Here is a 27,999-nt window from a genome sequence, read left to right on the forward strand (position 1 = left end):
TATCAAGAACACACAGGAATTCATTCTAGTGTCAACATAACTTTTATTTACTTATTGCTGTCAATATGCACAGTAAAGGAAGACCTGATGTGACTACCTCCTGCATACAATACTTCTGAAGAGTCAGAGATTGTGGCTTTGATGGTAATAGAACAAAAATGCTGTATTCACAGGCCACAGGGTGATTTTTCTAACTGCCTGAATTACAGATGCATTCCCTAGCTATCCTTCATTCTGTCCCTTCCAGCATCACCTAATATAGACCTTGTAACTGGAAAATAGCCAGAGATTATTTGGGAGCAGCATAAAGGAAAAAAAAAACATTTCTGTATTGCTTCTTTATCACAGCCCTTCAGCCTTGTAGGAGCAAGAATTCATTTGTGGCTTTCTAGCATATAAACACAAGTAGATAAACCACAGAAGGATCAGGTATGCTAAGGAAGGATGGAAATAATCTCCTACTGTATCACCTATTGTCACAAAAACATCCTCCTTCAGAGCTGGATCCTCTGATTGGATGAGACCTCCCAATGCCTGGCAGAAGGATACTAGTCAGTAACTGATTGAAATGGGAAGTACAGGCTGTGCTTTCAAAGCTTTTCCTCTGGTCACACTAGAGTGATTCCATCCAGGAGCATCACACTGTCACAAGATGTTCCTCCACCCAGCATTAACCACTCTCCTCTGGCTGGTAAGCCAAGGCTTGCTTCCCAGCCTCATCCTTGACTTCTCCCTAGGAACAACACTAAATTGATAGGGAATTATGTAGGTGGCCAGAAGCCAAAGGCTGTGAGTGGACACTGTCACAGTCTGAATGGGACAATAGCAAGCAACTACCTGCATGTCACTGGACATACATAATACCCAGGGGTCCTGATGCCATGAAAGGTACGGTAAATCTATACTTTACCACCCCCTAACCCCTAACTGTACTTATGCTGCTTACTTTATTCACCTTTGTATTGTCTATTTCTTAATTTCCCAATTAATATGCAGTAGAAAGCAGGGTGTCACTCTGAGCATGCTTATCCTGTGGTCTGTAAGCACCAGGCAGTGCTGCTTCTACAGCATGGGTAATTATTAGCCAACTGCTTGCTTAAAATAGGTGGGGGAGGCTGCAAGGGGCTCCACAACAAAGTGACTCCTCTCCTGGACTCCTCTTCCACAGCCCTTACAGCTTGCCTGAACTGGCAGTGGGTTTTGTTGCTGGACAGTCCTCACCCTCCTGCCCTCCAGCTCGCCTCACAGAGGTGTTGAGGAAGTCATCAAAACTGAGTCAAAGCTTCTTCACACTGAGGAATAGATAGCCAAGAGCTAATACATTCCCTAGTTCTGACACAGCTAGATGTCTCAGTGCAAAAAAAATGTGCAAAGGTGGCCCTGGAATGTTCTGCCCACCAAAAACACAACAGAACCCTCCCTTCCAGCTTGCATCGATGCCATTGAGTTACCTATAAGCTCTCCTCTGTACATGATCCTCCTTGGACCCAAATCCACAGCATCCTCCTGTTGTCTTCACCTTGTGTTGTTGCTGTTTGCTTGAAATGATGTAGCATCAAGACAAAAAGTTTGGCCCTGTGTTTGATACTTTTGCCTGTGCTTGGGAGACTGGGACTGCTGCAGTCTTCAGGAAATGTGCCACCGAAGTACTGATTTACTGAGGGTGTGCAGCGAGCCAGCTCCTAGAGCGGATCAGGTAGAACAGGGCGAGCTGTGTTCAGCTGAGGAGATTACACTAGCTGGAACACAGGCTGCTAAAGGTTTCCTCAGAAGCACTTGTGTTTGGCAGACAGACTAGACAGGGAAGGAAAGGAAAGGAGAGGCACTTCCTAAGCTACGGTCTCTGGTTCACTTGAACACCGACTGTGGCATCTTGGCCAAACATGGTTTAGTGTAAGCAGCTGAAGCAAACAGGTCTGGAGAGATCAGCAGAGAAGGTCTGCCAGGCTGCAGGGAGCACTCAAACTAAAGCAAAGCCAATAACTGAAGGGATTGCCTACACACAACTCTCCCCCACACCTTGCCCACCAAATGCCAGATCTCCCTTCTGAGCCTAGTGCCCAAGGCTGTAACTTTTGCAGAGCTGAATGGCAGGTTGATCTCAGAAGCCCCCTCCCAGGAAGAGTCACTTTTTGTCCCCTGAAGCAGAATCCTTTTGTGACCTCATGATTTGATAGATAGTTTTCCTAAAGCGCTGGTCCCGGCTCAGTCTTTTGGCTGCTTCTTTCAGCTCTTCAATGTTTTCAGCTTCTGCAGGTGAGAAGATGAAGGACTGTGACTGCTTCACTGAAAAAAGAACAACACAGAAAGGTAAGCACTCTCCACCAGGGACACAAACTGAAGATAAAGCTTCACTAGAGTTCACGAGCCATGTGACCAGCATGACTGAGCCTAACTCAGTCTGTGATTAGGCATTCTGATGAAGTAATATTTAAGTAAGTTTTTTTAGGAACCCAAGACCATCACAGAAGTTTAGCTTTCAGCATATATAAAGAAATGGGCAACAAATACACAGGCTCAGTGCCTGCTCTCTGGGAAAGGAAGCTCCAAGTAGCACTGTGGCTCCATTCTGCTGCTAAGAAACATGAAATAGAAACAACATTTGCAGACTTTACTGCTCTGCCAGTCCCCTGGGCACATATCTGCTCCTGCAGGGTATGAAGGAGAAGGCTGCCCGACACCTACTGTCATTCCAGGAGGCGCTGGTTCTCCGGCAGCGGAAGCGGCAGCTCTTTATGCGGCGAGTGGCGGCCTTGTGGATGTACACAGAGTTCTTCATGATCACGGGCATCTTGGCCTCCAGCTCAGCATTGCGGATGCACTCTTCAAAGAACTCTGGGAAGAGAACACCACTGTTTCAGTGATGGGACAGACACCTCAAGCAATGAACCAGTCACAAGGGTCTGCACTCATTGATGGGCTGAGCCAGGTAATGATGACCTTCATGAACAACAATCCATAAAGCTCCAGAATATCATCAGGAAGAACATTTGCAAATGTTCATTTTCAAAGTGACAAAACCCTCCAGTTCCTAACAAATGCATACTCAAATTTAGAAAGAACTAGAGTCATCCATTCCACATCAGTAATTCTTACAACTGCTCATGACTCAACTGCCAAAAGCCTTTGATACTGTGATAAAAGTTCTCAACTCTGAAGCCTTGCTCATTATACTTTCTTTGAAGGACTTCTAAAACCAGTCAGGTCCAACTGGAAAAGGAAAGTGTTGGCAAGCGTTGGCAACACCAGCACGGGCACACATGGTAAGGGATTTCTTAGTAGCATAGCAAATACTAGTGCATAGTTACATATATTATGGGCTCCAAGAAAAGCCCTATGCCCAAACTCTGACGTTATTCTGCCCTGATCTGCCACACAAACTGCTTTTCCTGTCCCATTTCCCCTCTTATGGTCTGACCAGTGTCTATTCTGCCATTCCAGTCTTGCTGTCCTCCTGCCTGTTGCTGGTGCATTGCTGTTCAAAAGCATCATGTGCTAATGTGCCCAAACTCTTCTATAAAGGGCATGCAGAGCTGCAGAAACCACTCAGAAGGACTGAGGCAATCTGTGCTGGGACTAACGTTATGGGAAACATTGCTGGTCCCTTATTTTCTCAAGTGCTCTGCTCATCAGTACATTTTTATTCTTTTGAAAAAAACATCTCTCAAAATCTAAGGTTGGAAATATCAGGAGACATTCAGTACCAGTTATTTATGCATGCCCTGTGAAGCTCCACTTGAATGCTGAGCTCAACACATCCACTTTCGCTCTGTTTTCTTACCATGGCCCTGAGCCAGTGGGATGAAGTTCAGAATCATGACTGTTTTTAATCATTTAGAAATCTTATGTAGAAACTATTGAATAATACTTTTAAAATTTAAATATATATAAATTATAAGTATGTGAATAGATATAAAACTATTTATACATTTATTTTTCCCTATTTACCTAACAGTGCTCAGAATACCACAGGACTTTTTGTCTTTTCTATATTGGTCCAGTACATCCACCCTTCACTGAAATGAAGCCTTAACTGTACAGACCTAGCACCTTAATAAACCCTTCTCCCTGCAATATAATTTGCAGGGCATGAAAAACAAGCAAGATTTGACTCAATTGAAGCTGCTTATGTCAGTTCCCAAGCCTGACTCAAGCCAAATGCCAGGGTAATGCCCCCCAAGAGAACCCAAAAAGACCCAGCCCAAACAAACCAGAAAAAGGCAAAGAAACAGGGATAACTTGTGAGAAGCATCAGTCTGCACCTGACCCATGCTCTGTAGGGCTGAGCTGATGCTGTGGTTCAGCTCTGAGTAAAGATCCAAACTTCACCTGCTGGGTCATCCACCAGCATGTTGCTACAGCAACCACAGGCCTCCTTAAACTGGTGATATTCTTTTAGCCAAGGCTGAGAAATAAAGCCTTGAGGGGAATCAGAGGACTCCTTGTAACTCAGACCTAGTCAGTAGTCAGTTTTTATAGCTCTGCCACAGCTTCCCTGTTTGACATTTTGGAAAGTCAAGATGACTTGCTCATCTCTAGGTTTGCCTTCCACCCAGCAGAGAAGACTGGAATAATTTAATGCTCCTTCGAGGGGCTGGAATAATTTCAACCTTCTCTGAAGGCAAAACACCAACTACCTGCATAGCACATTATGGCTCCTCAAAGGGGAGATGTGGTGGAGGTACAAGAAGTTGGGAGACCGCATTTATCTGCAGCTTTGCTAATTTGGAATCTTCTTTGTGTGTCTGGGAAGATAGGTAGAAATACTTCCTCTAGTGAGTTTGCTCATCAGTAGAGAACATGGATGACTAACTTACTTCTCAAGTTACTGACATCTGCTTTCATCTTCTTCTCTTTCTCCTTGTTGCAATTCAGAGAATTTAAGCCTTGCTCCAAGCTCTGCAAGGCGTCCTCAGCCTCTCTCAGTCTCTTCTCCAGATCCATGCGTACCTTCACTTCAGCCTGAGGAAGAAAGTAAGAATTGCTGGAAAACAGCTTGTTTCTCAGTAAACGTCTGGGTAACTCACAAGGTCTGTGAGGAACTTGCCATGGATGAAAATGAAAAGACAACAGTGATGGAAATCCTTAGAAGTATTGCAAGGCAATATAAAGGCATTTCTCATGTCTTCAGACAGAATCTGAAGTCCAGACTATTACAGTAATTTTACTTTACTCTGACTTCATTTTTCACAGTTTTCCTCCCATTGCATAAACCATATGGAACCAGAGATGGTATTTCAACACATGAATCTGTGCTAATGCAAGTACTTGCAGCTTAGCAGGAACAGAAGGACATCAATCCAGCTAAGACAGACTTGAGATAAAGGCAGTCAATTCCCACAAAGGGATGTACAGTGCTTAGTTTCAGAAACAAAACACAAGAAGAGTTAGAAATACTGTACTAGTTTAGCAAATGAGAGACTACACAGCTTAGGTCAACTTAGCTTTAGTCTGGCCAAGTAGATAGAAGGTTACAAGATAAGAAAATATTGGAGGTGCAGGAAAAAAATAACTCAGGGGGTGTTTTTGGACAAAATATTGTACAAGGAGTTTGAGTGTCAAACAGCTAATTATTAACATAACCTTTAAATACCATATTTGTCCAGTTACCTTTGCATAGATTAATGTACTGTCTGTTACAAAGTAGGACTGGTCCCTCAGCTGAATTCCTCTGCTTTTGAATCCAAGTTCTTGCAGAGGTTACTGAAGATTTAAAAGTCTTAAGGTTTGTTTTTCTGAGCACAGGTGAGGAGAGAAAATGTCTGCTCGGTTCTGCAACAACCATATTAGCATTTATTTGAAATCATCTTCATTCTTGATTGTGTATACTGTCCTCTTTTACTTTTTTTCCTTCCCTCCATCTATAGGTTATGCTTTCACAGTAACAGATTAAAAGACTTGTACTGAATGGATTAATCAGGCTTCAGGATACAAAAATAAACAGTAGTACTACATAGATAGAAGATGGCAATTTCATGTGTTACCATGATATCATAGTGCCTTGGGTAGGAAGAGACCTTAAAGATCATCTCATTCCAACCCTTTGGCCATGGGGAGGGATAATTTTCACTAGACCAGGTTTCTCAGAGCTCCATCCAACCCAGTCCTGAACACTTCCAGGATGGAATACTCACAACTTCTCTGAGCAACTTATTTCAATGCCTCACCACCCTCACAATAAAGAATCTCTTTCTAATACCTAATCTAAACCTCTCCTCTTTCAGTTTGAGGCCAATCTCACCTGTCCTATCATTACATTGTAAAAATTCCTATAAGGTTTCTGTCTCAGAGCCTTCTCTTCCCTAGGCCAAACAGCCCCAACTCTCTCAGCCTGTCTCCACAGGAGAGGTGCTCCAGCCCTCCAAGCACCTTGGTGGTGCTCCTCTGGGCTCACTCCAACAGGTCAAGAGCTGGATGCAGCACTGCAGATGGGGTCTCAGCAGAGTGGAACAGAGGGACAGAATCATTTCCCTTGCCCTGCCTGCTACTCTGCTTTGGATGCAGGCCAGGATACAGCTGGCAATATGAAGCACAGCTAATGAAGATTTATGACCAAAATGTGAAAACTAAATAAAACCAAGAGTTTGGCTTGATAGGGAATGAGTTGAAAGAGGAAATGGAAGCACTCTGAGCCCAGGGACAGCAATATGTGACGTATGCAGGGGATACCTTGAGGTCTCTCTCTGCCTGCTGTTTCTCTGCAGTCAGCTCCGAGAGCGAGTTCTGCAGCGCTTGCGACTGGGAAGAGTAAAACTCGCGCTCCTCCTCCAGTGCTCGAGACCGCTCCTCATTCTCCTTCATCCTGGTGCATGGCACAGCAAACAAAGATGACCATTCCCACCCCAACACAACTCACAGGCAGGAAAGGAGCTCAGTGTCATGATGGGGCATGCTCAACTACCTGACTGCCCAGAGCAAAGAGAAGCTAACAGAAGCACTGTGTGCTCCCTTCCAATAGCACAGGCAAAGCTGGAGAGAGCCAGCTGGACAGTTCTTGAATGAAACACTCTCAACTCCCAGATGAGGCCCAGGAGTACCAAACACTCCTTATGGACAGGCCATGAACACCTTTACATGCACAAGTCCTGGTCTGAAAGGAGCAGGCCCAACTGGGTGCAAGTTCAGCTGCCCTGCCTCACTCTGTCTCCTTTGAAGGATTTGTAACCTGGACTCCTGCCATTGGAACCAGACAAGCTTCTAGACTTGTCTGGTGTTGGCAACCACAAAGCAAGTCAGCAGACAGTCACATCCTTCAGCACCACTAAGCCTGAGCAGAAGTGTCCTCTTTCCCCACTTCACCTTTTCTCTGCCAGGAGTTTCTCCTGCAGAAGTTGCTGCATCTTCTCTTCAATCTGTCGCAGGCTGCAGTGCAGTCCCCAGATGGGGCTTTGCTCCTTGCTGGGGCTGGTTGGAGGTGGGACCTGGCTCTCATTTTCTTCCAGCATCTCCAGCATTTGTTGTTTTTCCAGGGAGAGCTCCTTGAAGAAGGACAAGAGATTGTGAGTATCAGCCAAGTCTAATGTTTCTGCTCCTGTTCCTACCTGGTTCTTCCTTACTGAGTGCCTCCATCCTTGCATCCACATGCCTCATTAAGGTAAACACAGGAATAACAAAATTTGGGTTTCATTTCATACCTGCTTCATGGGGAGCAAGCCTCCAAGACAGCCTTTGCTACAAAGGGGTGAACCAGCAGGCCCCTCTGATGTGATATGCTAGTGAGGACACAGCTCAGGGACTGGAACCTTGCGCTTCCCTGGTGCATCACAGATGCAGGCAGCTTCCCTGCCTTCCCCTGCTCTGCTTGCTCCTTAGTGGGAACTGGAGGCACCCCCTCTGTGGTACTTCTAAATGTGGGCAATGGGACACATCACATGGTTTGCCTCAGAAGTGTTCAATGTGCAGTTAGGGCAAGAATGGTACTTCCATAGCTTTCCAGTTCTTTTTGTCATAACTGCAGGCAAGGAGAAGAGCTCAAAGGAACAGATTTTTGGACAAACTTGCAGGATCTGACACAAACATTAAAGATGACCTTGCAGCTTCAGAATGCCAACTGTGTGGAAATTTCACAAAAAATATACTTTTAGAAAAGATACTTTCCACAAATCCACCAGTAAGGAAAGATTTTAATACATCAAGACTCTGTTTCCTAGATTCCCATGTACATTCCCAGGTACACAATTTCCTTGGGAATCATGCTCCCTTCTGTGAACAAGAATGCCCCTCTGCTGCTTCAAATTCCACCAGAAGGTAGAGAGATGCAGTTAGAAAGAAAAAGCTCATCAGACTTAGAGTCATGCTGGCTGGAAGGGACCTTCCAGTAGGCTCCTGCCCAGCTTGCTGTTCAGAGACAGTCTGGCAGCACAGCAGGATATGGTCAGCTGTGGCTGTTTATAGTCTGACAACAGTCCAGGATGAAGGTTACTCAGCCTCTCTAACTGCCTGCCTGCCCATCTGGGGAAAATTCTCTCCTGACTGTTCCACCTAAGCCTCCTAAACTATAACATATTCTGGTCATTGTCCCATCACCATATCAGCTGGTACTGCTGAGAAAGTCTTGGCTCAGTTGTGCTCTGTGCCATTTCTCATCCTTTTCTGCAGGGGATTTTGGTGTTCATATCAGCTACCAAATGAACCTGCTCACCTGCACAGCACTTCAACCCTGGCATTAGCAGATGTTGGATTCATGCCATAAGACAGCAGTGTTTTCAGGCCCAAATGCTGTCACTCAGGGCAGGAGCAGTCACTCACCTCCAGGGTGTTCTGTAAGGATTCTGTCAGGCTTCTCAACTCTTTCTTCTCTTCCTCCACTCCTTTGAGGGAGCGGGCTGTGAGCTCCAGCTCCCTAAAGAAGCAAAAAGGGTGACAGCTATTGCAATAACAGCCCCGCAGGCTGCGCCCAGGCTGTGCCTCTCCTGGTGCAGGACCTGCAACCATCGGTTGGTATAGCCAGTCCTGGAGAGCCAGGAGTTTGCTAGGAAACATCACATCCTGCCTTGGACACACTACAGGTATCCAGGAACTTCACTGTGCCTCCTGATCATCAAAACCAGCCCAAGAGTTACTGTGCTTCTCCAGCAAGGGCAGAGCCACGGTTGCAACTGAAAGAGCTCAGACATGGCAACCAGATCTAAGCAGAGCCTGTGAGAACAAAACTGGTTTGCAAAATCACACTGGCTTTTCTGAGATGTTACTTAGGGAGGAAAAAAGAAAAAAAAAGAGAATGATAGTAAAAAATGTCCTTTCAACACTTGGGGAAAAGCACTTGGATCCTTCTATTTCTAAGTACATTTGCTGCTAATATTTTTCATAGTTAACTTCAAAAATGACAAAACTAATCTTGGTGAGGCAACATCATCATGCATCCATTGTCATTCAGCTGATGGTGGCAAACCAAATCCATTGTCTGGATCCCACACAGCTGCTCAGTCAGCTGAACTAATTGCCTCTCTGAAATCTTCTCTTGCACCTCTCCCATGCTACTCCAACTAAACTGGGGGTGGCTTGTATCCCAGCACTTTGAAATTAAATTGCTGGAGGCCCGAACGCAAAATGAAGCTAAGCTGTGCTCTATTGGCCACAAGCAATAGCAAATGCAGGAAAAGAGCCCACAACCACTCCTGTTTTGGTCAATGCACAAACCAGGTGGATTTCCAGACTGTTTGGATTCACCACCACAGCAGCACTTTTGCCCAGTGTGGGAGTTGTGTCCTTCCCTGCCCCGTGGCCGTACCGTCGGATCTCCTCCTGCTCCAGCCGCAGCTCCCGCACCACCTCCTCAAAGCGCTGCTTCTCTGCTTCCAGGATCTGGTTCAGACGCTCCAGTTCCTGCTCCAAAAGAGAAGACAGGGATGTACTCTGCCAACACAGAGTTAGGAGAGGCTTCCCTGCAAACAGCACCTGGGACTTTTAACATGGTGTTTTACCCAAGCTGTGTACAGGGTGTCTGACTCCACTACACTTTTTTTTGCCAAAACCACAAAATTTTTGCCAAAATCCTCAGGCAACCTCTAATCCTCAAATTAGAAGGATTTGAGGTTGCCTGAGGATTTTCAGACATCTAGAAGTCCCAGCCAGGTTACCGAGCACCTGGAAATCTCAGACATGCTCCCTGCAGAGGTCGGCTCTGCCACACATATACAGAAGGTCCAAAACTCCCTGGGAATGCTGGACGGACTTTCTTCCAAATAACACTTGTGTAATTCAATCCAGTGAGTATGAATTTCATTTGATCTTCCTCCCTGGAGTCATAAAGATAAACCTGCTGCATGGAAAGTAACAGGGAAAGGGAGCAGGGATACACCTCCATAACCCATCTCATGGCACAGGTCTTATTCCTCTCTTCTTCCACAGGACCCAGAGATTGGCTGGAGACTCTTGTGCCTCAGAAGCCTCTCTCCCTGAACACTGACATGCCTTCAACAAGTCCCAGCCTCCCAGCCCTGCCACATGGCAGCTGAAGGAAACTGGCTTGTGATGAACTCACCTCTTTTTGCTCCCTCTGCAGACATAGCTCCTCTGTTTCTTCCATTAGTTTATCTGCAAGCACACAAAAAAAGTCCAAGCACAGAGAAAAGCATTTTATATCCTCGGGATATTTACAAACAAGAATCACAGACTTTTTGAAGCTTGAAAATGCATCATTCCCTATTCCTTTGTGTGTATCTGTCTGGGAGGGTCCAAAGGCTGAGATGGCACTAATGGGATTTTCTATAACTTCCCTCCTGCCAAATAACTTAATCAACTAAACAAGCATCTTGCTTTGTACTCAATCTAAGCTTTCCTCTCAATGTTCTTAAAGAGCATTGATGAACCATCCTTCACCATCCTCCAACTGAGGCAGGAAAATATTCTTATCTCTGCTTCACAGATAAGGAACAAGGCACAGAATGGCCAAGTGAGTGCAGAGAGTCACACAACATGTAGCAGCAGTCAGTTTCTCTGCAGCTCAGTGCCCCATCCTCATTTGCCTAGCCCATCATCCTGTCCTTGGCTCTCTGGACAGCACTGCCAACTCCCTGTTGTCACCTTGGGATGTCCCAGCCGAGCCCAGAAATCAATCCCTAACTTAGCCACAAAACTTCTGCTGCACAGAGTAGTTCCCCTCAATGTCATTTGCTCTTGTCCCCTGAAGACACACCCGCCCAGCAGAGGCTGTGCTCTGGTCCTCACCCTGCAGCACCTCTGCTGAGCCAGCTCCAAGCTCAGAGGCTCTGCCTCGGGCAGCTCTGAGCCAGCTTACAGGAGCCCGGACAGAAACACTTCTCGTGGTCAAGCCTCAGCTCTGCCACCTGGCTGCCACGGGAGCACTTCGTCTTCCTCTTGAGAGGCGAGTGAGGTGCTACTGGTTTCCCTTGTGCTGAGGACTTGACAAGGCTACTGCTGCTGGCAACATGACTACTTCTAGGAGGAATGCAGACCTCTACCTCCTGCCCAGAGCAGGGCTCCTGGTGCCAGAGAAATAGTGTTACATTACCAAAGCTCTGCTGAGCACCACTGCTGCCTTTCTTTCCCAGTCTCTCCCTCTTCCTCCTGGCCAGAGCCCAGCACAGATGCACTGTAATTACAGAGGCTCTCCCACCTTCCCTCTGCTGCCCCTCCTGGAGGGCCCAAGCCCTGGACCTGATCGGCTTCTGTAATGTCCATGTCTGATAGTGAAATCCGGATCCCAGCTGGGTGGAAGATAACTCAGTGTGGATTTGAGAAATTCCTCAGAGCAGTGTTCCTCCAGAGAACCTTGACCTGCTTCCAGGAACAGTGCCTGACCTCAAAGCTTGACTACAGGATGGACACAGATCATTGAAGGTAAGGCTAATGAGGCAGAGGCCTTAGCACTTATATAGAAATAGTTAGTCATAAGAAAGTAGCCAACTGTGACAACTGACCAGCTCTGAATGTTCTTGTCATGGACCAAAGAACCTGGTGAGATACATATTTTATATTCCAAATATCTCCTGTTTGCCACAGAATGTGTATTCCTCTATTTCTCCACCACCTTTTCTTTTATCATACTAAAGAGTTCTTTAGTCTTTAAAGCCCTTTCATTTGCTCTGATGGTAGCAAAATAATGTTTTGATGGAACTTTCCTGTTTCTAATTTTCCTCCCATTTCTGTCCTTTCAGGTCCTCCTCTCAGCATCCCCTGTTATTCCTTTGTCAAGTGTGGAACCACTTCTCCCTGCTTGCCTCATGTATGAGTCCATCCATCACCTCACATGGGTGAATGGTGTTCAGATGGACAGAGTAAGCACACCTTGGTACTTGAGCTATGATCACTGCTACATGTGCTGAGATCAGCCCTGATCAGTGTGGTTGCAGAAATGCAAAAAGCTCCTTAAGATTCCTCCAGTGGCTTGACAATTAGGAGTAGATAGCATGAGCCCCTGCTCACAGCATCACCAGCCTGAAGCACCCAAATTTCTGTTATCTTATTTAAAGCAGATAACTCTCCAGACAAGTCACTGGGCCCACACTTGTGATCCACAGCCCTCAGGTCACAAGGTCTCTGAGACCTGGGGAATGCTGTAACTTAGAGGGAATCTGGGTTAAAAAAGCTGCTCTCCCTTGGCTCTTCCTACAGGCAGTAGGGGAAGAGATAACTGGACCTGCCAAGGCAGTCAGAGCATCCAAGGTATCAGGCCATGCAGAGGCTGGTTCCTAAATAGGGGATTGGATTACATAATCCCCTTTCTTCATACCTAGATTACTTCAGGTTCATCTGTTCTTTCTCTACTGTCTACAGAGAGAGCACTGGCAAATTAGCCACTGCCATGAGATACCTCGAACAAGCCCATGTAAATGCTCCCACTTCCACCAAAATGAACAGTGTCAGTAAACACAAAGATCAAGTTAAGACCAAAAAAAGCACCAGCTGGGTGAGGAAAACTCATGTATGAAAAGCTGTGACCAACCTCAGAAGTATCAGTCCTGTCTGATTGAGGGAGATAAAGGTATTGTCTTTTTGCCTGTGAGCAGCTGAAACCAGCACATCCAAACCTCTCAGGGGTGGCAAATGTTTGTACAGATGAGCCATGGAGGACTGCAGCATGGTGGGCAAAGCAGGCTCCTCCTTTACACTCCACACAGATGTCCAGATCCCACCCTAACTTTTCCATGTTTTGATTCCCTTCAGACCTGAATTTCAGCTACTGACTGCTCAAAAGTTTCATCCAGAGAAAACCTGTAGCTGCTTGGCTTGACCAGTGACAACTCCAGGAGAAGCAAAATTACTATTTTGGCCTCTATTGCTTTTCAAAGTAAGAGTTTCCTACCTAAATATTCCTGTTTCTCCTTGGCCAGCTGTAGTCCTTGAGCTTCTAGGCTCTCGATCATGGCTTCTCCCAGCTGGGCATTCTTCCAGGTCCTAGGGAGAGCAGACACAAAGCAGACAATGTGAGAGAGCTAAGGGTCTAGGACAGGGGACTCAGCCTAGCAAACTGCCAAGGAATTCAAACATGCAGACGCTCATCACCTGGGACCATGAGTCTCTAAAAGTTTTCTCCACAAATGAATTGGAGAAATTTCCCTGGCATTCAGTAATTTTATTTTGTTTTTCAATACATGGGCTGTATGTCAACACCTCACAGCTATTCAAATGTTTTTCCCAGTGTTTTGGAGATTTTTATACTGAACTTAATTTTGAGGTCTCTCCAGACCAATCCAGCACATTCACAGCCTTCAACTGCAACAGGTTGTACCTGGAACCTTTTAAATGACAGGCTTCAGAACCAGATTTTAGGTTTAACTCTAGTAACTTCCCACGGCCAGCAACACTGTCTTCTGCAGCCCTTCCAATATTTTGTTGTTAGAGTCACTCTTCCCCTTCAGACTTCAACCACTTATTGAATCCTTCCTATGGCCTTTTACCTTTGGTCTTTCTGGTATCCATCATCCATCCTGGAAGCAATCAACCCCTCCTCTGCTAAAGTTGTAAGCCACTCGGACTTGGTGTCTGGCCCTACACTGTGAGTCAAGTGCTTTTTCCTGACAATGAAGACACAGAGATAAAAGCCAGACAAGATGCTGGCAAGTAGGGAATGTTAAAGGCAAGGGGCATATTCAAAGAGCACCTTGTGTTATTGTAGGGCCACTGGCCAGAGGATCTCAAGGTCTCTTAAACACTTTATGAAGCAAAGCTAAAAAAAGGGCCTGTGGAGCAAATACCCATTACTGATTGAGTTCACAGACAGGCTAGGCTTTAATACAGATATTAAACATCAAGGACAAGCACACACAAAACCCAAAAATAGAACCAGAAATGGAGTTTGCTTCTCCATTCATGTTTCATTAGAAAAAAATCTACACATATAAAATGCATAACATTAAAACATACCTAAAATTGATTCCAATATATTTATATAGATGTGCATACAGGAACAGTAATTGTTGCCCAGAAATTCTGCCATCTTTGTTAAATCCTAAGGGATCTTATAAATATTAAATATCTGTAAAGCTTCCTGTACCAGGCCTCTTTGTGAACAATTTGAAATTGTAGCTTTTTGGAAACTGTTAATTTGGCAATCTCCGATTTCAAGGCAAGCTGTACTTTGTCTCTTATAAAAGCCAGATGAATAAATTAAACACACACCACCCCAGGGACCAGGCAGCTCACAGCTCCAGCAGCCCAGGCTCTCTTTGCAGATATATGTGTTTCTTGTCAGCTAATGAGGCTATTTCTAAAGTAGAGAGAAAATTAGAACACTAATTTAAAAGGTGCTGTTTTGCCCACAGGTAGACATCTTCATCTTGAGTGAGAATATGTGGGTGTGAATGTGTTTTCTCACTAACATTCCCTGTTACAGGATGAATCTGATCCCAGAGAAGCAAACAGGTCAAGATGGGAGTGGGGGGAAAGACAGAGTTTATCATATGATTACATGGAGGGTTTCAAAACATCTGCAGCCTTTAAGGTGTCTGTTTACAGAGTCACCTTTTCAGTGCTCCCTCCCTTCCCCAGACTAACGAGACATTTCCATGTCAATTACTCAAAGGTTACTGCAAAGTCACCCACTGCTGTGTGACTTTGAAAGTGCACTTGGATCACCATGTAGCATTTAAGCTTTTATTCCTACATCTGCTGGAACCAGTGCTGGTGTAACCACAGCTACAGGGAGGTACCAGGCTATACCTTCAGCTGAGGGGCAAGCAAGAGCTTCTTCTATTTTGTATTTCTTGCCAAGTGAGTTTTCATCAGAAAGAGCTACATTGCTTAAAGTATTGGAAAGCACAAGGCCAGGAAGGCTCGTGGGACAAGTAGAAAGCCCCTGCCTGGAAAAAAAAAAAACAAAACAAACCCAAAGCTGTAGAGAATCTCCATCACATACACCTCAATCACTATCTGTTCCAGTTCTGCAGCACTGGGAATATCTCTTTAGGTAAAATGCAGTGAAAGCTTTCTTGGTAGCACCCACAGCCAATTTTTGGAGACACTCAGCACTTTATAGTCCACAGGATGTAAGTACTATGTTACTTATTTTCTCCTGCATTGTCCACCAAGTTTACTTTCTACCAGTTCAGGGAACGTTGCTGTGAACAGAGAGAGGTTATGTGTGCCCCTCTCTCCCACTTGCAGCAGCAAAGCCTCTCTGGGTGGGAAGGGAGCCTGGCAGTCTGGGAGTAAGGCCTTTGTGCATTTCCAAAAAGCTTTCACAATCTGGCAAGTGTGGCAAGTCTAAGCCACAACATTTTGGAAGTGCGGGGATGCCATCAGTTCCCCTCTGCATTGAATAAGCCATTTCCCCATCAGGCCAGGAGGCTTAGAAAGGAGAGAAGAACAGAAGGGACCACCAAGCATACCGATGGTGGAGGCAATAACCAGCTGTGCAGGCACATACACATGATCCACCCCAGATGGAAAGAGGCAGAGGACAAAATTGAAACAAAGGACAGATGATACTTCCCAGCCTGGATTTGTTTTTCCTCCTTCACCTATGTCTATATCTCAGTCTATGGAGGTAGTTTTGGGGTTGGGCTTTTTTTTTGCCTTTTTTTTCTTTAAAGTTGTTTGTTTATGAGTTTTTGGGTTTTTGTTGGGTTTTTTGGCCAACTTTAAATAATTATGAAAACAGCAGGTGCCACTGGCAGTACAATCTCCATCTAGGAACAAAAGAACATTATAATTGCCTAGAATGATTCATCTGTATTATTTTAGCTTTTCTATTCACTGCAGATCAATTTATTGGCCCATGCTGGCCTTTCTGACTGCTGTTTAGCTCCTGACCTGACCCTGTTAAATCACATAATCCGTGCTTTTCCTCACATGTAGGTTACCATCAGCCCTGATGAGACTGGCACTGGAGCTGCACCACTCTCTGATGCAGGAACAGAAGCACAGAGGAGAGGAAAGGTGTCTCAGGTGGATTATCAACTAGGTGCAGGTGGTCTGCTGTATGATAGCAGCCACTTGTAGCTTCTGTTTTAAATGCTTCTGCTGGAATATTAAAGCATGGGCTAGAGAAAAGGCTGGCTCTGTGGCAAATGCAGCAGTGCAGGGCTTACTTGTGCACACCCATCCTGAGTTGTGCTGCCCTCCTCCTTCCCTCCCATACACATCTGAAAGATGAACTTGGTCCCAAATTATTGCCCTTGGCAATAGTTGATCTAAACATTTGCAAAGGTAAGTGTGGACCTGGGCTATTCAATAAAAATCTCCAAACTGCTCCAGGGCTACCTCTGTGTCTGTCACTTCTCTGCAGTGGCCAAGGCTGCTTGTGCCCAGGGGGTGGCAGATCTCTGCCTTGGGTCTTGTGTCCCACAGGACTCCTGCTCCCATGGATCTTCATGGCCAGCTTTGTGTGGCAGTTCATGCACTGCCACAGAGGGAGCAGCTCGCCCCAGCACCACAGCCAAGCACAGAGCTTGGCTTGCGCTGATCCACTGTAACATTAGGTTCCCATTAATTACAAATCTACATTTTGGGCCTCACAACATTGAAATTAAGTGAGATATTGCCTCAGCATGTACATGGACACACTGGGATTACAAGTTAAACAGCTTCTGTCCCTACAGTGGTAAGAGACCACACATGTAATGCAGCCAGGAAGGGCAGAGCAAAATGCTCATTGCTTTAAGCCTCAGAGCTGAATGGTAGGCTCTGCCCTAAAACCCAGGAAGTTTCTATATCTCATTTGGGAAAGTCAAATCCCTGTTTTAGTGTTATCTCTTCCTGCATCTGCTGAGATTTAGAAGGAGCCTGCTCTGGCTTTGCAGGACAGCTGCTCGCTGCTCATTGCACTGTCAGGCTCCTGGGTGCTGGGGGATTGCAGAGCTGGAGGCCAACAAACTGCAAATCTCTGTCCAGCATTCTCAGCAGAGTGTGAACCAGTACTGAATGCAGACAGCAATCAAACCCTCTCACCCCTGCAGGTGGGCTGGAAATGCTTTGCTAACACTGCCTCTCCTGGGATTTAGGCTGCCTCCACATTTCACAATTAAACTGTTTTGAGAGGCCAAATCCTGCTGCTGCACGACCTGAGCACCCGCAGATCTGGGCAGAAGGATTCACACCCCACGGACACAGAAGTGCATCACAATTACTGTTATTGATCAGAACTGTGCTGGTGGGGTCCCTGCTCATGGCAGGACATAGAGGCACATGGCAGCTGCTCACTAGCTTCATGTGTTGCCTGTTCTGCTCTTACTTTACCCCAAATTCATATGGAGGGGTTGTCTGACCTCCACTTCTGTTGTACAGACTGCTGCACACTTCCATCAAACCTGCAAACCTTGCTTCCCACACAAAATGGACCAGGAGGGTTCCCACATCTCTGAGGCATGAGAGAGGGGTAGCAGATGGAACTCAGTGTAGCAGCATTTGGCAGATGACAGCCTGGGGTGGTGAGCAGACAGACACACTGCACTACAAGCTGGGAAGCTTTGCATCAGCTTTAGAGCCCTCCCCTTTAGAGTAAGGATGGGTCCAGGAGGCAAATAAAGCTATCACTGGTTTTGAGGAGCTTGTCTGACTCCCCATAGCCCTTCTTGTCAGGCTTCTTCCTCTTTATCCTTTATACATCTACAGAGCAGATCAAAGCAAATAAGGAATAGAAAGGAGCTTACACTTTTCCAGACTCCTGTAGCATCTCCAGCCACTGAGCCTGCTCAAACTCTGATTCGGCTGCTAGAACAATGTTACCCTGAAAGAGGGGAGGAGAGGGGGGAAAAAACCCAGATTAGAGAGGCTGGTGCCTTATGCACCTCTGTGCATCCCTGGCATGAACCGGACACAGCTGTGGTGGGAAGAGAGCCCACCACAGCCTTCCACCTCCCCAGGAAGCACCACATGGGAGCAAATATGACCTAGGCCTACCACACATTGGGAAGTGTGCACACAGCAAACAGCCGCAGCAGGAATAACACTGATAGGGCAACATGGGCTCTAGGGCTCCTGAGAATCTGTCCACTGCTCTGCTAGTAGCCTAAAACCTGGTGTCAGAAAGTGCAAGTTTCCTTGCTGGTTGTGTTGAGGGGACTTGGGATCCTAAGTCACCTTTGCCCTCAGGATAGTCTGTCCAGAGAGGGTAGGCATAGCTTGGTGGGGAGGGAAAGTCTGCCAGTCCAGCTCTGCTCATCAGCATTAACCTGTTCTGTGGTGTTTGGAGGTTTTTAGAAAAAAAGCAATCTACTTACATGGAAGTCTTCATGAGAGATCTTTATGGCATAAGGCATGTTAGCCTCTTCTTTGGGCTCCACAATGCAGCCTCCCAGGGGTATGACACCCTGGAGATAAACCAGAGCACTCTAATCAGTCCGAAAAATCAAGTATAACTATCAACTAACCAGGAGCTGAACTTTCAGTCACTTTGTTGGCCCCTGCCCTGCCTTGGCTACCCTGGGAGGGGCAATACACACAATTCCTGCAAAGCAGAGGGACTCTCATCACCACCAGGAAACCCTCAGCCAGTATCTGGAAGGGGTAAGGATGGCAGTCCTGCCTTCAGCATGGAGGGAAGCTGTTAGCTAGAACATGGAAGCAGAAACTGTTTCATCAAGGGGGAAGTGATCTCCCAAGAGGGGCAAAAGTTGCAGATTCAGTGCGGTATCATGAGAGAGGCTGTGCATCCATTGTAGTCATTGACAGCAGTCAAACTGCACAGTGCTGTGTGGGGCAGGCAGGCAGCTGGCTGTGACAACCAGGATGGGTTGAATCAGCACCTTCAGGAGCTCATATGCTACATCAGCCTGCAGTGACTACAGAGGACAAAAGCAGCTCAGAGCACAGGGTCCCCTGGAGCTCCAGGCAGCAGAGCTACAGAGAGCTCTCAGGTGCTGAGGGCAGGTGGGCCATCAGCTGCTGCCAAGTGCAAGCACAGGTTGGAAACAAGAGCCATATGGAGCTCTTAGCCCCACCACTGGCTTTGCCAACATTATTTTTATAGCCACAAGATTAGTTGATTAGATAATGAAATAAAGGAATATATCAACTATCAGGTAAAAAAAAAAATAGAAGTCATATGCCTGCTGAATCATGAAATAACCTGAAAAGCATCTCTTCTAAGGCTTTCCTGAACCTGTGAGATGTCTTGGGCTTACTAGGACTTAGCTCTTCATCACCTGCTGGGCCCATGGAGGAAGGGGGAGGGAATGCTAGAAAGAAAATAACTCCTCCTTGTGCAAACACTGCTCACCTTCGGATGGATATTGAAGTATTTATTGCTTTCAAAACTCTTCTTCTCACTCTCAGCATAGTACAGCAGGAAGCTTTCCTTAATGATGAAGAACCTTTAAGACAGAGAAGGGAAACACATTCTGGTGAAATGAAGGTTGTGGTTAACAGCACAAGAAAATCCCCACCTAACTAAAGCTGCTTTCTGAGCACGAGAGTTCACCACTCCCACCTAAGACTAAGGTGAGGTGCCTCACTTTGCTCACAGCCAGGAGCTGGTGCTTAACAGCAAGTGCCAAGTTGAGGTACTTTGTGCTTGCAGGCACCACAGGCACCACCAGAGCTGAGGGCAAGCCACAGGCTCTCAGGGCACTGGGACAGCACTCTGTGCCCCAGACAGGACCACAGACTTTTGGCACCTCTACGTGTGTGCCCTCTCTTGCTCACGAGTTGAATTTAACCTACTGGAGAGAGCTGCTCTTTTATTCAAGGGTCTCTTGCATGGGCTAAGCCCAACTAAATGCTTATTTTGCAATATGCTGCCTGCCACCCTCTTCCCTCCCATCTCAGCACAGCCAGAGGGAAGTGTTTCCAGTCTAACAGAGTATCATAGCCTAGCATCCCCAAGTGACTCATGAGGCAAAAATTGGCCACCAAGCACTCAGGAGCAGAAATAAATTTGAGAGATATTTTTAAGCAGAGCACCTGGCAAACTTTCCTGTCACTGACCTTCACAACGACAAAGGAAATTGAATATTTTTTTTCTCATACATGCAACATTAAAATAGGCCTTGTTCTGCTCACTTAGCCTTAGGTATACTCTGGTCATCATTGTGTAGTAACCACAAAATATCACAGCTTCTGCTGGAGTGTGTCCTCAAAATTATGATTAAAGGAGTGCCACCTTTAACTTATTTGGATTTTTGAAATGCCCCTGGGAGGGTTCCTCCTCTCTTCAAAAATTGAGGTTGCACGTATTCTGCAGTGGTACAGGGGAGAGATACCGGACTTAGTTTCAATTTGGTCTAAATCTCTGCAGCACTCAAAAATTATGAAGAGCAGCTGAAAAAAAATGGGGACAAGTGTAATAGGGAGGTTTCAAAAGAGCAAATGACAAAGAAAATGTATTGTTCTGTTTTGTACATATTTTCTGACATGAGAAAGAGGGATTTGGAAAGAAAGTGAAAGGCTAGAAGGTGAAAATTATTCAAAAATGCCTTTTTACACTCCACAAAACACAGCTGCGTCAATCACTTTCATATGGTGCTGAGGACAAGAGATCATGAGGAAACTGGAAAGGATGAGGCATTTCTATGAATAATAAGAACATTCCCAAGAAACCCTCCTGTTTCTGGGAGGGAATAAGGAGAAGACCTCTACAGGCAGTGCTGCCCACTTGTGCAGCCTGGGCATTGCTGCACCCTTGGAGCCACCCTTAGTAATGGGCTGGAGGACAAGGGGGCTGATCCAGAAGGACAATTCTAATGCCTTCATGTGAACCCATGCTGCTGTTCTATTATTTCTCTAGGGTCCCATAATGATATTCTCAGACTTCTAAAGTCCATACCTCTTTGGCATATTCTCATGGCTGCAGATCTTCACTGACTCCTTCTGCTGTATGCTGCTCTCTCTCAGGTGAGGGCTCCTCTAAGGCTCTCCCTGACTGCCTAACCCACCCCCTTTTATCCCAGTCATCTTCATTGGTTACAGCTGCAGCCCAATTAAGGACATCGCAGCTGCAGCCCATCAAGGGCAACCGGGACCTCTGGGGCAAAGCCTCTATACACATATTCAAATACATTTCCTCTACTATACCCCCCATTCCCCCCAGGCCTCTCCTGAAGTGGATGGGCTGCCAGATGGAGCCAAGTCCTGCCTCCAGTACAGATGAGCACAGCGATCTGGTACCAGTTTAGTTCCAAAAGCTAAAGCAAGATGTTGAAGCTGGCACAGAATTATAATAATCATAATAAAAATATAGAAATAATTATTAATTATTATTAATATCATTATTTTACTCCGGTGAAAACTTTACTGCTTCCATCAGCTTCTTTCTCTTGCTCTTCTGCTATGGCTCTGGGAACACAGATGAAATTGCCAAATGCCATGGAAACAGAGACCACAGGCTCTTGGGGCAATAAAAGAACAAAGCTAAACTTTTCAAAGTCTGCAGCAAACTCAAGCTCTGGATCACTTTGTACCTTCTCCAAAGTGTTTGAAAGTGACAGTCATTGAGCAGGTGCATATTTACATCCATAAATCTTCAGAACATACAAACACCAGCAGCAGTTATTGTTCCCCAGTTTTTTCTTCTCCTTCCCTCTCATCTATACCTGTTCATGTTGACATCAGAGGTGGGGAGAAGCAGGGACTTTGCCAAGGCAGACATCAGAGACCTCCAGAGAGCAGACAAGGCTTGTTCCTGGTTCCTCCTGTCCACATCACTTCTGTGAACAGCCGCCTTGTGCCTTCCTGATTAATTTTTCCACACATCTTTGGTCTTTATAAGAAAGTTTTCCTTTGAGTAGCTGCATCTTTCTGTTTTCTCCAACTCTATGCTTAGTTCAAGGAAGACTTCATTTTTTAGAGAGAAATGTTGCCTTATCTGCACAATAAATACAGAAATAACCTCTTAAAAGAACAAACCTGCCTGCCCAATGGCCTGTGCTTGGTCCAGTGAGTCACAGGGAACCAGATACTGTGGGCATAAATATGAATCTAGAGATGCCAAAAGTCAACACACCACATGAAACAGAGAAAGTTAAATCATCACTTTCAACACTCTTTTCAGTATGACTAATATAAAAAAACATTTGCCAGACAGGTAAAGATATTGATCTTTAACTCTGTGTGATTTTTTAATCTAAATGTTATCCCCCAGTTAAAGCCAGAGTTTAGTTTGTTACATACTTTTTATTGTTCAGTGCTGATAATCCTCATATTATAGATTATGCTTCTATGGAAACCAAAATCAAAGCAAAAATAAGAACAAAACATAGCACAAACCTCTGAAAAATGATATGTCTCTCACAGATAAATAAACTTTTACATCCCTGATTTCACAGATGTGGAGAGAAAATATGGGGATTTGGAATGAAAATATACTAAATAAGAGTTTAGAAAATAAGAAGAACAAAATCTCAGTGCAAGTAATGAAGGAAAAACATTGAAAATCTGGTTAGCTTGTGCACATAATGTATTTATGCTCAGATCATATTCCCTCATCTACCTTTACCTGGAAAGCAACACCAGAGCAACCAAGACCATTACTTTAAATGACCTTCAGACAAAGTCTCCATGCAACAATCCAGGGGTAGTTGATGCAGCATGGTAAAAAGAGGGATGAAGTAAAATAAAAGAGGAGAGAGTTACAAGACTCAAGAGCAGGTCGAAGACTAAAGCAGCAGCCAGGTGAGTAAGAGCAGAAAGGAAAAGATGGTCAAGGGAGAATGGGGAGAGACACCCAGTTAGGACTATGATTGGAGGACTGGAGACACTGAACATGTGTCTGAATCAGGCACAGATGTAGCAGCAGGAGAAAAGGAAGTGCTGTAAAGGCAGGGGAAGTTTTTGAATACAAACAAGAACCCAAAATAAGCAATTTAAAAACAGAGCAGAGCTCAAAACCTTGGAGAACACCAGCAAAGGTGTGAGAGATGAGGCAGGCTGGCACAGCCACACTCTACAGGCAGCACAGGTAATGCAAGAGCCATTCATGTGGTCAGCTGCTCTGGTCACCCATCCCTGCTGCTGGATCCTGCTCTGAGGAACCACTGAAACCACAGTATAATTAAACCAGAATAGCAGAGCAATGGTAACAATTTGAGTGACTTGGATGAAAAGCAGAAACAACAGCTCTGTGCTGGACAAATTGAGACACCCGATCTCTGTGGAATAAGTGCTTTTTGTATTACAGAGGGCTAATGAAATTCATTAGCTACTCTTGGTACAAGTTTTTGACATGACAATGGCCCAGATGAAGTAGTTACACTATAAAACTGCAGCAGTCTCCCTGGTCCTTTATTTCTCTGGGCCAGGAGCACAGGGGGCAAATCCCATTTACTAGATCAGCCCAGTACTCCATCCCCAGGGACAGCTCAGGAAACTGATGGGCAAATGATCTTTATCATGATGAAGATCAGAGCTCGCAGTACCTGCCCCTCGCCCTTCCTCCCCTGACAGCTCCAGGCTCCCCTGCCCTGGCAGCCGGAGCACGCCCAGCCTGCAGGGAGCGGGGAGAGGCTCAGGAGGCTCCCTGACCGCAAGCAGCAAATGGGGGGATCACAAGGAGCAGAGGGAAGCCCACGCTCTCGCAGCCCCTGCTGCCCTGTGCCGCACACGCATGCTGCTCTGCAGCTGTGTGATTCCCGGGGCTCCTGAGCAGAAAGCAGCCATAAACAATTCTCTTTTCCATCTGTCCTGTGACCACACGCAGTGACTGTAAGCAGCCACTGTGGAAAAGAAGGTTATGTGCCTGCTTTGCAATGCCACAGACAGGACTGGTTCAAAAGACAAAAAATTCTCTCTTAACTGTGCTGTGTTTCTCTCTTCTAACCTGTCATCTCTGACAGGTTTATGGAGACATACAGGCATATTTTGTGTTTTGGTCTCTCTCCTCTTGTGCTTCACCTTGCTTTTATGATGTTCAGTTGTCCACCAAAGACATGGCCCTTCCCGGCACTGTCCCATTGAACCCCAAAGTCTCAGACATGGATGGTGACAGTTTAGAGCCTGACATTTCTATATGGGACTGGGATTATTCATGGTAAAGAAGGGTATGCCACTTCAATCCTGGAAAGCTACAGCACCCTATTCATGCCATATCCAGGGTGGGTACACACATGATGCATTTCACTCCAGCCTCTGTGCCAGGCTCGTGCCATTACCAGTAAAACTTTTGTAGCAGAGAGGCTAAATTGCTTGTTAGGCATTGGGAGGAAGAAGTTGTTCAGAAGAGGAGGACTGTTAGTCAATGACTGAGAATATGATTTTCCAAAGCCACTCCAGCAGTGACCCAAGCTTAGACTGCTCAAAAGCACCACTAAACTCAGAAGACAGGTGCTTCTCTGTTGGATAGATATTACTTTACAAGCAAAGAAAATCCACATTAGGAATAGACCTCCCTTTCTTTAAGAGATAGGCATTAGGATGCTGCTAATGGCATTTCAAATATCAAGCTCTGAAAGGCAGCATGCTCAGATGTCAGCCCTGGCAGATAAACACAGCTACACTGGTCGAGAAGCATCCATCCCAGTCTTGGACAGTACCTGAGGCAGCACACAAATATTATATTTGGGCTTCAGAGCAGACCATTGCATGGGCAAAAGAAAGGACTGAAAATGCTCCGCACAGCTGTCCCAGGTCAAGTTCAGCTGTCTCCACAGGTGCCATCAGATTTGGCCCTGACTAAAACAAGGCTCTGCTATCCCTTCCTCCTCCCTGCATAACCTGTAATGCTGTGAAATTCTAAAACCTGGGATTTCCATCACCAAAGCACTGGACACCATGCCTGGACACTTTTTCCTTCATCTGCTATCTAGTCAGATTCCATCCTTCCCTGGAACAGTTGCTTTTCTTCTCAGTTGCTCCAGAAGTATTGCTGCTACAGCCAAATGAATGGGATCAAGCCAGTAAATATCATGTACCTCCCACATTGACCCATCTTCATGGCTGATAGCCTGATGAGATCAACCCTCCTCTTAAAGACAGGCTATCTCCCATATCTTGGAAAGACTTTCTTTGGGAGTAGGAGTAGTACAGTTGTCCCAGATTTCAGGACAAAACATACATTTATCAGAGACCAGGTCCTCAATGACATCCAGATATAGTCAATCTTTTTTCTTTATTTAACTGGAGTGGGAAACATCTCTTCTCCTTTTCATAAAAAAATGTACTTGACCAGCTATGTGCTGGTGGGCATGGGGAAAAAGAGGAGGAAATGAATGAATTGCTCCTTATCTCCCCCTAATGATTTGTTATAATACCATGCAAGTTTGTTTTACTTTAAAGCAAGTCTCTCCCACGATAAAACAAACTAACCAACAACATATTTCTCCTCCTGTTCAAGTCTTTTTACCCCAGAACTTACTTCCTTCCAAACCCTACAGATTCCATGTTCAACTCTAACTGACCTGTGTCTGGTCACCCAGGACCCTCAGCTGCTGTGCTTGCAACTAACCTTCCACATCACCCCTGCCCCACATCACCTCCCCTTCTGCTCCCAGCTGCTATCACTAAAACATTTACCACTTGCTGAAGATGGGGTGATTTCTAGGAATAGAACAGCACTAAATAAATAATGACAGAGGGAACAGAGATGAGCTATTTGCCTGCAAGACATTTTTATTAGGGAGAGCCTTTTAAGAATGTCTCATCCATGGCAAATTACCTTCCCCTCTGTTATTCTGTCCATTTCTTTTCCGTAACACAATCACAGTAGTTTCCAGGCATAATTCATTTATTTATCAATATTTGGGAGCTGAGTAGGGAGCATCAGCACAAATTCTTTTCTGGGTGAAAATAGGCTGTTCTTGGCATGGGAGGGAATAAAACACACACGCGGGTCAAAAACTGCTACAAACACAAAATGCTTCCCAAGTAATGTTTTTTTCAGGCTATGCCATCTTCACAGACTGGGCAGCACTATGGTTACTACAGAAAGCAAAGCTGGGAAAGCTGGCTTTAGAAATGGATTGTTTGTATCTACACTGCAGACTGCAGCAAAGGTACTTACCCACGAAAGGTAAGTGCCAGAGATTCAGTGATTTGCATAAAGAAACTACAGCAACTCTAAACTTAAAACCAACCCACCACTTCAGTATTATAGAACATACTTCTGTCCTTGATTAAAGGTTATAGCAAATGCTTTCCAGCTCCAAACTTCCTGGCTGCTGATAGACAACATACAGCAGCTTGCAACTCCCTAACACCAGATGGGAGAGAACTCAGAGCCACCTTCTCCCCTGGGAAGAGTCTGCATGTGCTGTTCCCAGCATGCAGTCGCTGTCAGGCAGCGCAGCAGTACTGGAGCTGTGCACAGACCCCTGCAGACCACACACACACACTACAGACCCCCACGCAGTCAGCTCAGCCCTGCCATCTCACACCCGAAGGACTCAAAGAGCTTTGAGTGCCAAAACAAAAAAGTCAAGCAGTTTAGGGGCAAAATACATGAACAGACTCTTCCCCTTTCATGAAACTATCACAATTATTCAGAGGAGGCAGCTAGTCTCTATTACTGCCCTGTAGTGCACAGAGAACAAGGTCTGGACAGATAAAGAAGAGAGCACAATGGGGTGCCACATGTGTGAAGCAGACTCAGCAGCAGGGAAGCTATGCCCCAAGTTTTACCCTGAGCCTCTGCCTGGCTGGCTGCACTTGAAGAGTCAAGCACTCAGTCTCTAAACTTATCCCAGACCCTTAGGCTTTGTGTTTCACCCGAGCATCCCTCAGCAACTGTGGCTTACCTCCTGGACCATTTGGCTGACTGCCTCCCAAAGGGTCTCTTCCAGAGCACACCGTACAGCTGCACTTTGGTGCTGATGTCCAGAGCATCTGAATCTGCCTGTTCCATGGACGGAGAAGGGGAGACAGAACTGGATTTTGAAGCAAACATTATAGATGGATCTGGTTCTAACTCACCCCCTCTGCGTGGCAGCTCAGGGAATCCGATTAAATGCAATGAACCAGCAGGATGTAACCAGCCCAGCAGACAGAGAGACTGGGCTTTGGTTTGAATCAATAACTTGACTGCTCAGCACTCAGTCAGTAATTCTCTCCCTGATGCACAGATGATGAGAGTTTTCTCATTGCGTATTACTTCCTGATGCATTGCAAACAGCACACATCCAGCCCAAGGGAAAAAGAAGAGTGAAGAGAGTCAGACATCAGAAACACAGAGAGGCAGAAAGAGCTCATCAGAAAGAAAGCTCTCAGCAATAACATAAGCCAAAATACCTCTGCACCAGAGCCAGCTTGGAAGGTTATTTCACTCGACATTGCAGCACTCCATGCAGAAATTAGGGCAAGACGGATGTTTTACTGACAGGCATCTCTGACACATATTCCCAAAATCTTGGAGACAGGTTCTTCTCATTTGTCCTGAGGAAAATTGGGGCAGAGTGAGTGGGAGCCAGCAAGCTCAATCAGACTCCCTCTGTCATTGGGGAGGGTGAGGGGGCCTTGCTGTGCCAGCCTGGCACTGCCCACCTGGGGAGAGTTCACGTGGCTGCTGGGTTTGGACTGGGCAGTGTCCACACTGCATGCCTTGCTCTGCCTTAAAGGGCCATTGCTGATCAAAGTTAGAGCATAAAATTCTGCCTGCCTTCATGCTTTGCTGCATCTTGGAGAGGTGGCAAGAACAGCCTCTGCCCTGCCTCTTAGGTACCAGCTCCTTTTTGG

General features: G+C 45.8%; 1 protein-coding gene and 1 long non-coding RNA gene across 2 annotated transcripts; one reads left to right on the plus strand and one right to left on the minus strand.

Moving 5' to 3' along the window:
* Positions 1-19: 19 nt before the first annotated feature.
* Positions 20-27,998, minus strand: PLEKHD1 (pleckstrin homology and coiled-coil domain containing D1). Its single transcript, XM_036384499.2, has 14 exons — positions 27,556-27,998; positions 27,066-27,421; positions 19,622-19,715; positions 18,624-18,713; positions 18,054-18,130; positions 13,268-13,359; positions 10,484-10,536; positions 9,731-9,825; positions 8,749-8,842; positions 7,300-7,478; positions 6,670-6,802; positions 4,818-4,962; positions 2,686-2,835; positions 20-2,286 (listed from the first exon to the last, which is right to left on the minus strand). Exons 2-14 carry the CDS (start codon positions 27,212-27,214, stop codon positions 2,126-2,128), a joined length of 1,512 nt encoding a protein of 503 aa, XP_036240392.1. The 5' UTR covers positions 27,215-27,421; positions 27,556-27,998; the 3' UTR covers positions 20-2,125.
* On the plus strand, positions 2,255-5,558 carry LOC118687497 (uncharacterized). The gene is made up of 3 exons (XR_004980336.2): positions 2,255-2,310; positions 2,697-3,263; positions 4,876-5,558. It is a non-coding gene; the product is annotated as an uncharacterized LOC118687497 (long non-coding RNA).
* Position 27,999: the final 1 nt, after the last annotated feature.

Source organism: Molothrus ater, chromosome 6, assembly GCF_012460135.2.
Source record: "Molothrus ater isolate BHLD 08-10-18 breed brown headed cowbird chromosome 6, BPBGC_Mater_1.1, whole genome shotgun sequence".
Classification (NCBI taxonomy): Eukaryota; Metazoa; Chordata; class Aves; order Passeriformes; family Icteridae; genus Molothrus; species Molothrus ater.